The sequence below is a fragment of the Oncorhynchus masou genome, chromosome 32 (assembly GCF_036934945.1).
Source record: "Oncorhynchus masou masou isolate Uvic2021 chromosome 32, UVic_Omas_1.1, whole genome shotgun sequence".
NCBI lineage: Eukaryota > Metazoa > Chordata > Actinopteri > Salmoniformes > Salmonidae > Oncorhynchus > Oncorhynchus masou.
In genome coordinates this window covers 68,345,892-68,358,666 of record NC_088243.1, presented here as the reverse complement: position 1 = coordinate 68,358,666, position 12,775 = coordinate 68,345,892, and the positions used below count along the sequence as shown (strand labels likewise).

The following is a 12,775-nucleotide window of genomic DNA, read 5'->3' as shown; positions in this document are numbered from 1 at the left end:
AAGTTTAGATACACTCAATTAGTATTTGGTAGCATTGCCTTTACATTGTTGCGGCGAGCAAACCCGTATCCGGGAGCGTAATCATAGCCTCAAATGCATTAGCATAACGCAACGGACATAAATACCCCTAGAAACTTTTCCTATTCATGAAAATCGCAAATGAAATGAAATAAATATATTCAAACACAAGCTTAGCCTTTTGTTAACAACACTGTCATCTCAGATTTTCAAAATATGCGTTTCAGCCAACGCTAGACAAGCATTTGTGTAAGTTTATCATGGCATAATGCTATGCTAGGCTCTGCTGGCAGCCGGCAACATTTTCACAAAAAATAAGAAAAGCAACCAAATTAAATAATTTACCTTTGAAGAACTTCGGATGCTTTCACTCAGGAGACTCCCAGTTAGATAGCAAATGTTCCTTTTTTCCAAAAATATTATTTTTGTTGGCGAAAAAGCTCCCGTTTCTTCACCATGCTTGGCTGAGAAATCGACCGAAAAATTCTACAACTATAACAGCAAACTTTTTTCAGCTACATAATATCGACAGAAACACGGCAAACGTTGTTTTATGATCCATCCTCAAGGTGTTTTTAACAAATATATTCGAAAATATATCCGTCGAGGCAGTTGGTTTCTCATAAGAAGCGATTGAAAAAATGGCTACCTCAGTATTTTACGCAAGGTTTTCTGCGGGAGACACCATGTGACCACATGCCATATATGGTCCATTACAGCCATTCTTCAAGGGAAATGCCTATTAAGACGTCACAATGCTGTAGACACCTTGGGGAAAACGTGGAAAATGTAAGCTCATTTGTAGCTCATTCACAGCCATATAAGGAGTCATTGGCACGAGGCGGTTTCAAAAATGCGACACTTCCTGGTTGGATTTTATCTGGGTTTCGCCTGTAACATCAGTTCTGTGGCACTCACAGACAATATCTTTGCAATATTGGAAACGTCAGAGTGTTTTCTTTCCAAAGCTGTCAATTATATGCACAGTCGAGTATCTATCTGTGACAAAATATCTTGTTTAAAACGGGAACGTTTTTCATCCAAAAATTAAAATAGCGCCCCCTAAATCCAACTGGTTAACTTGGGTCAAACGTTTCGGGTAGCCTTCCACTAACTTCCCACAATAAGTTGGGTGCATTTTGACCCATTCCTCCTGACAGAGCTGGTGTAACTGAGACAGGTTTGTAGGCCTCCTTGCTCAAACATACTTTTTCAGTTCTGCCCACAAATGTTCTATTGAATTGAGGTCAGGGCTTTGTGATGGCCACTCCAATACCTTGACTTTGTTGTCTTTAAGCCATTTTCCCACAACTTTGGAAGTATGCTTGGGGTCATTGTCCATTTGGAAGACCCATTTGCGACCAAGCTTTAACTTCCTGACTGATGTCTTGAGATGTTGCTTCAATATATCCAAATCATTTGACCGTCTCATGATTCCATCTATTTTGTGAAGTGCACCAGTCCCTCCTGCAGCAAAGCACCCCCACAACATGATGCTGCCACCCCCGTGCTTTGCGGTTGGGATGGTGTTCTTCGGCTTGCAAGCATCCCCCTTTTCCTCCAAAGATAACGATGGTCATTATGGCCAAACAGTTCAATTTTTGTTTCATCAGACCAGAAGACATTTCTCCAAATAGTATGATCTTTGTCCCCATGTGCAGTTGCAAACCGTATTCTGGCTTTTATATAGCATTTTTGGAGCAGTGGCTTCTTCCTTGCTGAGTGGTCTTTCAGGTTATATCGATAGAGGACTTGTTTTACTGTGGATATAGATACTTTTATACCTGTTTCCTCCAGCATCATCACAAGGTCCTTTGCTGTTGTTCTGGGATTGATTTGCACTTTTCACACCAAAGTATGTTCATCTCTAGGAAACAGAACGCGTCTCCTTCCTGAGTGGTGTGACGGCTGCATGGTCCCATGGTGTTTATACTTACGTACTTGTTTGTACAGATGAATGTGGCACCTTCAGGCATTTGGAAAATGCTCCCAAGGATGAACTAGACTTGGAGGTCTACAATTGTTGTTCCGAGGACTGGGCTGATTTATTTTGATTTTCCCATAATGTTAATAAAGTTTGAGTTTGAAGGTAGGCCTTGAAATACATCCACAGGTACACCTCCAATTGACTCAAATGATGTCAATTAGCCTATCAGAAGCTTCTAAAGCCATGACATAATTTTATGGAATTTTCCAAGCTGTTTAAAGGCACAGTCAACATAGTGTATGTAAACTTCTGACTCACTGGATTTGTAATACAGTGTATGATAAGTTAAATAATCTGTCTGAAAACAATTGTTTGAAAAATTACTTGTGTCATCCACAAATTAGATGTCCTAACCGACTTGCTAAAGCTATAGTTTGTTAACAAGAAATTTGTGGAGTGGTTGAGAAAGTAGTTTTAATGACTCCAACCTAAGTGTGTGTAAACTTTTGACTTCAACTGTATGTTTAGAAAGCCAAACACCATGGTCTCTTAGATGTAGAAGTTTCTGAAAAGAAACAAAAATACGTTTTCTAATTTTGATCAGCTGTATATTTTTGATGTATCTCAGAGGTGGATTATTACAGTCCAGACATTACAGTACGGGTGTTACGGTTTTCGTGGTGTGATGGAGAGTCCGACCAAAATGCGGCGTGTAGATTGCGATCCATGTTCAATAAACAAACGTAAAACACGAATCAATTACAAACACTACAAAACAAAGAACGTAACGAAAACCGAAACAGCCCATACTGGTGTAAATAAACACAGAACAAGGACATCAGGACACTAAGGACAATCACTCCACTAAGCTACAATCCCAATACAAACACACCACATACAAAAACCCATGCCACAACCTGGCCTGACCAAATAAATTAAGACAAACACAAAATACTTTGACCAGGGCGTGACAGAACCCCCCCCCCAAGGTGCGGACTCCCGGATGCACACCAAAAACTATAGGGGAGGGTCCGGGTGGGCGTCTCTCAATGGTGGCGGCTCCGGCGCGGGCCGTGGACCCCACTCTATTAAAGTCTTAGTCCCCCCTCCTCGCGTCCTTGGATAGTCCACCCTCGCCACCGACCATGGCATAGTAGTCCTCACCCAGAACCCCACTGGACTGAGGGGCAGCTCGGGACTGAGGGGCAGCTCGGGACTGAGGGACAGCTCGGGACTGAGGGACAACTCGGGACTGAGGCAGCTCGGGACTGAGGGGTAGCTCGAGACTGAGGGGTAGCTCGGGACTGAGGGGTAGCTCGGCACTGAGAGGAAGCTCAGCACTGAGAGGAAGATCAGTACTGAGAGGAAGCTCAGCACTGAGAAGAAGCTCAGCACTGAGAGGAAGCTCAGGCAGGTAGTTGGATCTGGCAGATCCTGGCTGGCTGGCGGTTCTGGCAGATCCTGGCTAACTGGCGGATCTGGAAGAGTCTGGCTGACTGGCAGATCTGGAAGATTCTGGCTGACTGGCGGATCCTGACTGACTGGCGGATCTGGAAGAGTCTGGCTGACTGGCGGATCTGGAAGAGTCTGGCTGACTGGCAGATCTGGAAGAGTCTGGCTGACTGGCGGATCTGGAAGAGTCTGGCTGACTGGCAGATCTGGAAGAGTCTGGCTGACTGGCAGATCTGGAAGAGTTTGGCTGACTGGCGGATCCTGGCAGACTGACGAATCTGGAAGAGTCTGGCTGACTGGCGGATCTGGAAGAGTCTGGCTGACTGGCAGATCTGGAAGAGTCTGGTTGACTGGCGGATCCTGGCAGACTGACGGATCTGGCTGCTCAATGCTGACTGGAGGCTCTGGCTGCTCCATGCTGACTGGCGGCTCTGAACACTTGGTGTTGAGATGTCTGTTACTTGAACTCTCTGAAGCATTTATTTGAGCTGCAATTTCTGAGGCTGGTAACTCTAATGAACTTATCCTCTGCAGCAGTAACTCTGGGTCTTCCTTTCCTGTGGCGGTCCTCATGAGAGCCAGTTTCATCATAGAGCTTGATGGTTTTTGCAACTGCACTTGAAGAAACATTCAAAGTTCTTGACATTTTCCGGATTGACTGACATTCATGTCTTAAAGTAATGATGGACTTTCATTTCTCTTTGCTTATTTGAGCTGTTAATACCATAATATGGACTTGTTATTTGACCAAATAGGGCTATCTTCTGTTGATTGGTTACAACTCATTAAGAAGAACTTATTGGTTACAACGCATTAAGAAGGAAAGAAATTCCACAAATGAACTTTTAACAAGGCACACCTGTTAATTGAAGTGCATTCCAGGTGACTACCTCATGAAGCTGGTTGAGAGAATGCGAAGAGTGTGCAATGCCGTCATCAAGGCAAAGGGTGGATACTTTGAAGAATCTCAAATATAAAAAATGTTTGGTTACTATATGATTCCATTTGTGTTATTTCATAGTTTTGATGTCTTCACTATTATTCTACAATGTAGAAAATAGTAAACAAAGAAAGACCCTGAAATAGTAGGTGTGTTCAAACTTTTGACTGGTACTGTAAGTGAATTTGTCCCAATAATTTTGGTCCCCTAAAATGGGGGGACTGTACAAAAGGTGCTGTAATTTCTAAACGGTTCACCAGCTATTGATAAAAATACCCTCAAATTAAAGCTGACTCATATTAAAGCTGACAAATTAAAGTCTGCACTTTAACCTCATAGTCATTGTATCATTTCAAGCCAATACTGTGTCACTGTCCCAATACTTTTGGAGGTCACTGTATACAAACACTCACTCTAACACACTACACTGACACTCTCACACCAAACCCACACACATTAACATATGCACAAATATGCACACACATAACACATGTACACATTGCCCTATGTGCACTAGATTGAACAAGATTGAACTTCCCAAGGTGTGATCGGTAGGCAGACTCTCACCCTTTAGGTCCAATGGAAAACAAACCCTGCCCACTTTTGACAGATTAAACTCAATTGAGCACACCTACTGATAGCTTTTCATGCTAAATAACTCCATTAGCCTCAGCCAAGATCGATCCATTGTGGGTGTGCCCAACAACTCCCCCAAACCAATATGCAGTCAGTGTACCTCATAGCACAAAACTGGAGTCCAGGGCACTAAACATCACAATATACAAAGGCTTTGAAGGCTTTTAGATTTGCCAGGCAAAACCATCTGGGGGCATTGGGGAGTTGTGAATTGATGCCAAGGATATGGTGTTGTGCATAAGGCCTTTTTAAATACCCTATCCCTTGGAAACGTCTGATAACGCTGCTTACAAGAGCCCCTTGATTGTGATCTTAGGGCACATGGAGTCTCTAGTCAATGTTTTTGCCGACTCTATTATTGAGGTCTTGGACTTCAATTCCGTTCCAATCTTTTGTGCTGTTGTGTCTACTTGGCTTGGTGGTGAGCCGAACAGGGTTGAAAGTTTTGTTGGCTGTATTGTATGTCATGTTTTTACGTTTAGGTCTGTGAATGGACAAGGGCCAGTAAGAGTCTGTCGGTATACATTGCAGTGTTCATATGCATGATTAAATATACATGATTTAACATACATTATTAAATATACATTATTTAATATACAGATATTTTCATATTGGAGGATGGTTAGAAATAAGGACATTATTGACCCATACATAACACATTCATACCGATACATGACATATTCATAACCCATACATGGCAAATTCATAACCCTTACATAATCAATTCATAAGCAGTGCATAATTTTGAAAAAGTCACATGCGCCAAATACAACAGGTGTAGACCTGAATGTGAAATGCTTAGTTAAAAAGCCCTTAACCAACAATGCAGTTCAAGAAATAGAGTTAAGAAAATATTTACTAAATAAACTAAAGTTAAAAAAAATGTGATGTAACACAATAAAAGAACAATAACAAGGCTATATACAGGGGGTATCGGAGGTCATTTGTACATGTAGGTAGGGGTAAAGTGACTATGCATAGATAATAAACAGCGAGTAGCAGCAGTGGAGAAACAAAGGGGGGGTGTTAATTGAAATAGTCTGTGTGGCCCTTTTGATTAATTGTTCAGCAGTCTTATAGCTTGGGAGTAGAAGCTGTTAAGGAGCCTTTTGGACCTAGACTTGGCGCTCCGGTACCGCTTGCCGTGTGTTAGCAGAAAGAACAGTCTATTACTTGTGTGACCGGAGTTTTTGACCATTTTTTGGGCCTTACTCTGACACTGCCTAGTACATACACTACTATTCAAACGTTTGGGGTCACTTAGAAATGTCTTTGTTTTTTAAAGAAAAGCATATGTTTGTCCATTAAAATAACCTGAAATTGATCAAAAATACATTGTAGACATGGTTAATGTTGTAAATGACTGTTGCAGCTGGAAACGGCTGATTTTTTTTGGGAATATCTACAAAGCCTTACAGAGAGAGACCCATTATCAGCAACCATCCCTCATGTGTTCCAATTTTGTTAGCTAATCCAAGTTTATCATTTTAAAAGGCGAATTGATCATGAGAAAGCACAGCTGAAATCTGTGTGCTAATTAAAGAAGCAATAAAACTGGCGTTCTTTAGACTAGTTGAGTATCTGGAGCATCAGCATTTGTGGGTTTGATTACAGGCTCAAAATGACCAGAAACAAATCACTTTCTTCTGAAACTCATCAGTCTATTCTTGTTCTGAGAAATGAAGGCTTTTCCATGCGAGAAATTGACAAGAAACTGAAGATCTCATACAACGCGAGGTACTACTCCCTACACAGAACAGCGCAAACTGGCTCTAACCAGAATAGAAAGAGGAGTGGTAGGCCCCAGTGCACAACTGAGCAAGAGGACAAGTACATTAGAGTGTCTAGTTTGAGAAACAGACGCCTCACACGTCCTCAACTGGCAGCTTCATTAAATTTTACCCACAAAACACCAGTTTCAACGTCAACAGTGAAGAGGCGACTCCGGGATGCTGGCCTTCTAGGCAGAGTTGCAAAGAAAAAGCCATATCTCAGACTGGCCAATAAAAAGAAAAGATTAAGATGGGCAAAAGAACACAGACACTGGACAGAGTAACTCTGCCTAGAAGGCCAGCATCCCGGAGTCGCCTCCGGGATTCTTTAGGGGCTCACATTCATTAAAATAACTGAATAAACTTCACTCCATTCTGCTAGTAAGCAAACTCTGTGATATTCTTCTATAGCAGGTGTACATCTTGCACTGGCTTACTTTTTGTCAATTTGATATTAATTGTACAGTAAGCCTAATGGAAATAGCAACAAGATTAGTAGCCATGTTTTTTGGTGTTCTCTCCCATTAAGTGACAACAACTTTAATTTCCTCTGTTTATGAATGGAGTTCCAATTAACAAAAAAGCAAACTATTGCAAACTATTATAAAGTATGCAATCAAAAGTACAACAAAGTATACAGCTCATAACTCTTTTCACATAATTTCACAGTATTTGGAAAAATCTGCATAGTGTACCCATGGGAGGCATGCTGATAACAAAACAACAAAAACAACTGGCAATTTGTATTTTGCTCAATGTGTTGATATATGATATGGGTTTACAAGCCCAAATGTCACTTTTACTGTTCATAAAGTAAACAAGTCCATTTTTCTTGATTACTTTTCCAACCAAACTACTTATTTTTAGATCAAATTAAGCTGAAGGAAAAATTGTCATATTGACCTTCATATATCAAGCACTCTGTTTTATACCACTGTAGATGTGTTCAATTCACTGATCTGTCCTAATTAACACATTTGTGGAGAGTAAGGACATTTATCATGGGTACTAGGGATGTCCTACAATGTACACTATACTAATGATATGTTCTCATGGCACTTCATTCTATTCATAGTTGCTTGCATTGACACAGTACTCCTTTGTCCCTACCAGGAGTCCACCAGCAACTGCATTTTCCTTTCCTTTCTTCTCTTTCTCTCATTGATCAAATTATAACGATTTTTTTAATGTGTTACCTTTGAATTCACTTCGCTCCCTGTCGGTGTGATTTTTTTTTATTCGACTGTGCTCGTTGTGGGATAAAAAGCTCACTGGGGAGAATTCCTGAGGATTTTGTGTTGGAAGTTGGAGAAACTCCCAAAGCACATTTTTAAATGTTACTTATATATCAAAAGATCAAGTCCATGGCAATGGACCATGCAGTCCCTCCTATCTCATTATAACCCAATGCAGCACCTAATTCATGTCAACCATTAGTCCATTTGATGACGAAGTCCCCAGCCCTAGCTTCCCAAATGGACTATACAATCTCTGGATCAATGCTTTACTTCACAGTGCTGATAATGTGCTCCATCACTCTCTAACCGTGAATTTCTGTCCACATGAACAGACAGCGGGGGCGTTTAAAATTGCATAAAAGAAGATGGATGATACCAAGATTGAAGTGCATGTCAGAATTAATCAGACAGCATTCAGATTTAATTGAGCCTTGTCAGCTCCGCACTTTCTCCCTCCAGACTTTAAAGAGATAATTCTAATGTGTCATTATCACTATATAATTTTTAATGTATAATATAGTATTTTCAATGATTAATATGCACATTGAAATCTATTACTATGAAGCATAGGGCAGACAATTTCAACTCCGCATGCAGAGATTGCTCATCTGAGTCGATAAGAAAATGGCCACTGATGTGAAATGTCTAGACCGTATCCACCCCGCTCTTCTTCTCAAACCAATCTAAAGGCATTTTCTTTGAGGAACTGAGATATTGTAGCTAAGAGATTCTCACACCCCTCTGTCAAAACTATTTAGTTCATTCATTATAATAATAGGAGAGGTGGTGGAAATGGCAGGCCCTGTCACTGTTAAGATGTTCATGACAGCGTAAGCGGGGAAAATGTGCACCTATTCAATAGTCGTGAGGATAACAGACCTAGTACTTCTCTTTACAAGCATAAATGTAATTCTACTCTCCACAGTTGTAAATGTACTGTAACTGTAGTCGTGGTGAAGTTTGCATGATTTCTATTCTAATGTGAAATCAGGAAGCATGTGCAAATGAATTCAAGCCTGTAGGTATTAATTAATTCATTCATTCATCCATTAATAAATAGGCATTAAATAAAACCACTTTTACGCTTTTTTTGTGTCGACCCTCTAAAGTGCGTATATTTGTTTTATGTTTGCCACAAAAACACTGAACAAGTATATTAACATTCAAAATGTCTTCTTTCTGTCTAGATTTGGAATCGCCCTCCACAGAAATGAACCGGCACTCCACAAGATCAACCTGGAGACCACGTCGTCAGTGAAGAACATCAGCCTGCGCGAGTACAACTGTATCCCCAAGTCTCTGGCTTACTCCCACCTTGGCGGCTACTACTTTGTCAACTGCAGGCCTGATTCCACAGGCGCCACCCAACCCCAGCTCATCGTGGACAGTGTGACAGACTCTGTGATTGGACCCAACGGGGACGTCACCGGCACCCCGTATGTGTCCCCGGACAGTCACTACCTGGTCACTGTGGACGACCACGATGGCCTGATGAGGATCCAGCAGATCACGGTGCGCGGGGAGATTGGCAAACCCTTCGACATCCACACCAACCTCCACCTGTCTGACGTGGCCTTCCAGCCGTCGTTCACAGAGGTTCACCAGTACAACATATTTGGTACTTCGGGACGCCAAACGGACTCTCTGTACGTCGAGCTGAGCACAGGCAATGTGAAGATGATCAAGAGCCTGAAGGAGGCCACCAAGACTTCCGATTGGCCGTGGAGCAGTAGGAACCGCGTGATGACTGGCAGTGGACTTTTCGGACAGTACCTCATGACCCCGTCCAGAGAGTCTATCTTCATCCTGGATGGTCGTCTCAACAAGCTCAACTGCGAGATCACTGATGTCATCAAAGGCAATGTAGTGGCGTGGGTTGGCGAGTCGTAGGCCGGTCTGTGTTCAGACACATCCTATGTTATTATTAAGGTAAAGTTGCACTGAATTTTGTTGCAGATATATAATTTATTGGGTGTGACGAAAAAAGTAAGACATTTTCAAAGCCAGAATTGACTGTTCAAAACCGTTTGGATGCTGGGACCTTCATTCCAAAAATTAGGGAGCGATTTGTTGGTGTTGTTTGCTAGCTGAGTTGAAATCTTGGCTTTCAACTGGGTGGTTCCACATGTAGTCAACATCAAGTTGCACTCCAAGATCTTCTAGAGGATCCCTGTTAAAATTAGACAAATTATCTGCATATTAGGCTTTTTTTGATTGCAAATCTCACATATTTCAATTGGCTTGATGTTTTTCAATAATCACATCAACTGGCATTTCTCTAAAACGAGAGAGAAAAGATTTCTAGATTGTCCTACTTTGTTTCATTTACCCCTTTCCCTCTTTTTTTCCTGTGCCTTGAAGGAAAACACTCCAAAAGAGGAATTAACCTAATTGTTCCCGTTGCGGCTGCAGATTACATCTTTTTGTCTTTGACCCTTCTTCATGGTGAGAGATGCTCCAAAAATCCATGTTTTTCCAATTTTCTTCATCTCGGACTGACCATTCTGGGCTAATTAAAACAAGCTCTTGCTGAGATCCAGTCTCATTTGAAGTGGAGACTGAGAGATTGAGATTGAGTTGTCCATTATGATGCAGTGCTGCTTGGTCACCGTTGATCTCAAAAAGTCATCAACAGAGCAAATGGTCTATTTTGTCCAACAACCCAAGTCTCAACGACAATGGTAATAAATTGATCCATCTTAATATTTGTGGGATAAATTAATTAAAGTTTCCCACTTTGTGTCACAATGTCAGTGTGTGTATGTCAATTTGAAGAATACCCCTGGCCCAAATGGTGTCATACTATATATGATATATATACTTGCATATTGTCAGTCAATTTTGGCAATGTGTAACAAATATTTAATAATGAAAGAAAGATACATTTGTTTAGTTGGAAGTGGGCTTTTGTGGTTGTAGAGCATAGAGGGCCTTGAGCTGTATGAGTCTAATGAGTATACAATATATAGAGAGAGACAGTAAAGAGAGAATAGAGACAGTAGAGAGAGACCTGGGTTTATAAGCTTAAAATGCGAGTCACATTTCTTTTAAAATCTTACAAGGCAGAGCACAGTTGGATGAATCAGTTGTACCTATGAAACCTGACAAGTACATGGCTCGTTGTGCTTAGGACACAAAATTGTTTCCTCGGAGTACACCTTCTATGCATTTTCACCAACACAAACACAATGAAGAATATGTTAATCCAGTTTTTTTAAATTCAAATGTTTGGCACTTGGTTGTCTTATGGACAGGCCTGTTTTATGTTCCAATTGATGAGACATTTAATACATTTTGATGTTTTGTTTTATTTGGTCAATTCAATTTCAGTTCATTTAAATATTTTTTTCTTATCATATTTTGTTTGGTGTTGTCCCTTGATACCCATAGGACTGTACTGATTACCTCTGACTTTTCTTATTGTGTTCTTTATATAGAAGCAGAGTTGAATGAGTTCCTTAACATGGTATGTTTCACAACTTTGAGGGCTTTGTTCATTATTTTGAGTGTATACGCACCCTCCTTTATAAAAATGAAAAGAGCACCATGGTCATCTCGCTATAGATGAGGTAAAGGAGTCAATGGAACGCAGACTGTTCCATTGACCAGATTGGCGCACATTCAATAGATCTGATTGAACAAAGTGGATATTCGTCAGAACCGTCAAGATTTGTGTTTTGTAAACAGGCCCACAATGTGCTTACTTATGTCTCATTTTCAGGTTTAGAAGAAGAGACTTCTAAATAATAACTCCCGTTCGTTGATGGTAGTCAAAGTTGTTTTTTAGCTGTAATGCAGTTGATTGGTGATGATGACATTAACATGTGTAGGGGTTGACACCCATACAAGCATTATAATCCAATTTTTACTTCAACATAGTGTGAAATACACATTTAAACAATAGCCTAAATGTAGACTAATTTTGCTGGGGGGCAATGAGGCGACTCGGGATCTTTCCCCCATTGCCCTTTCCCCCACTCATTTCCAACGCAATTCCATTGTTTTGTTCGAGTTCCCTTGACCCCTTTACCGCATCTATCCTTGACCAAGTACATGTTGATGTCACCCACTGAAACGTTGTCATTTCCATTATAGCCATGTACTGTTTGTTGATTCATGTGGTCATTATTTATGTAGAGAATACACGCTTGACATTTTACCTGAAAATAAAGTATATACCTTTGAAAATACCATATAAAATGCCAGAATCTCCTTTCTGTGGAAAATGTGTTTCAAACATGGTTTCAGCCCAAATATCAATGCCCTTGAAAACCCAAGTTCAACACAGTTCAGCCTCTTCAGTTATGCTGCTCACATTTACACATTCAGCGAATATGAACATACAGTATCCTTCTCAAATATCTATTTGAAAGAGCTTTGGAAAAGTAATTTAATTTGAATGACCCTTATATTGATTCAGCAGTTTTTGTCACTCTTATGAAACTAATTCCACACCCAATCTTGTCTGCTTGAGATTAAGGGAGACCCACACAATGTGTGTGCTCATACATAACTTCTTGATGGGCACTTCACATAACCATGATCTTATAAAAAATGCAATCATCATTAGATATTGCAATAGCTGAGTACATAGAGTTCTTAAAGGGGTGCTGAACTTCCTGATTGGCCTCATTTTTTGGCTTAGTCATTAAGCAATGCAGAGGCCATGGCTGAAGCCAAACAAGAGTTGTCTTGGAGGGGTGGTTTATTGTGGGTGTCTTGTGTGTGTTTGACCGTGGTAAGCGTTTGTACATTCACTCTGCCAAAACAATGCACAGTTATAGTCACTCAC

General features: G+C 40.8%; 1 protein-coding gene across 2 annotated transcripts in view; it reads left to right on the top strand.

Annotated features, from left to right (window-relative positions):
- LOC135526510 (follistatin-related protein 5-like) overlaps positions 1–12,183 on the top strand; it is a 211,914-nt gene extending 199,731 nt beyond the window's left edge. For both annotated transcript variants that reach the window (XM_064954946.1, XM_064954944.1), the window contains exon 16: positions 9,171–12,183. In XM_064954946.1, coding sequence (XP_064811018.1) covers positions 9,171–9,873 — 703 coding nt within the window. In that variant the 3' untranslated portion in view covers positions 9,874–12,183. The remainder of the gene's footprint in view (positions 1–9,170) is intronic.
- Positions 12,184–12,775: the final 592 nt, after the last annotated feature.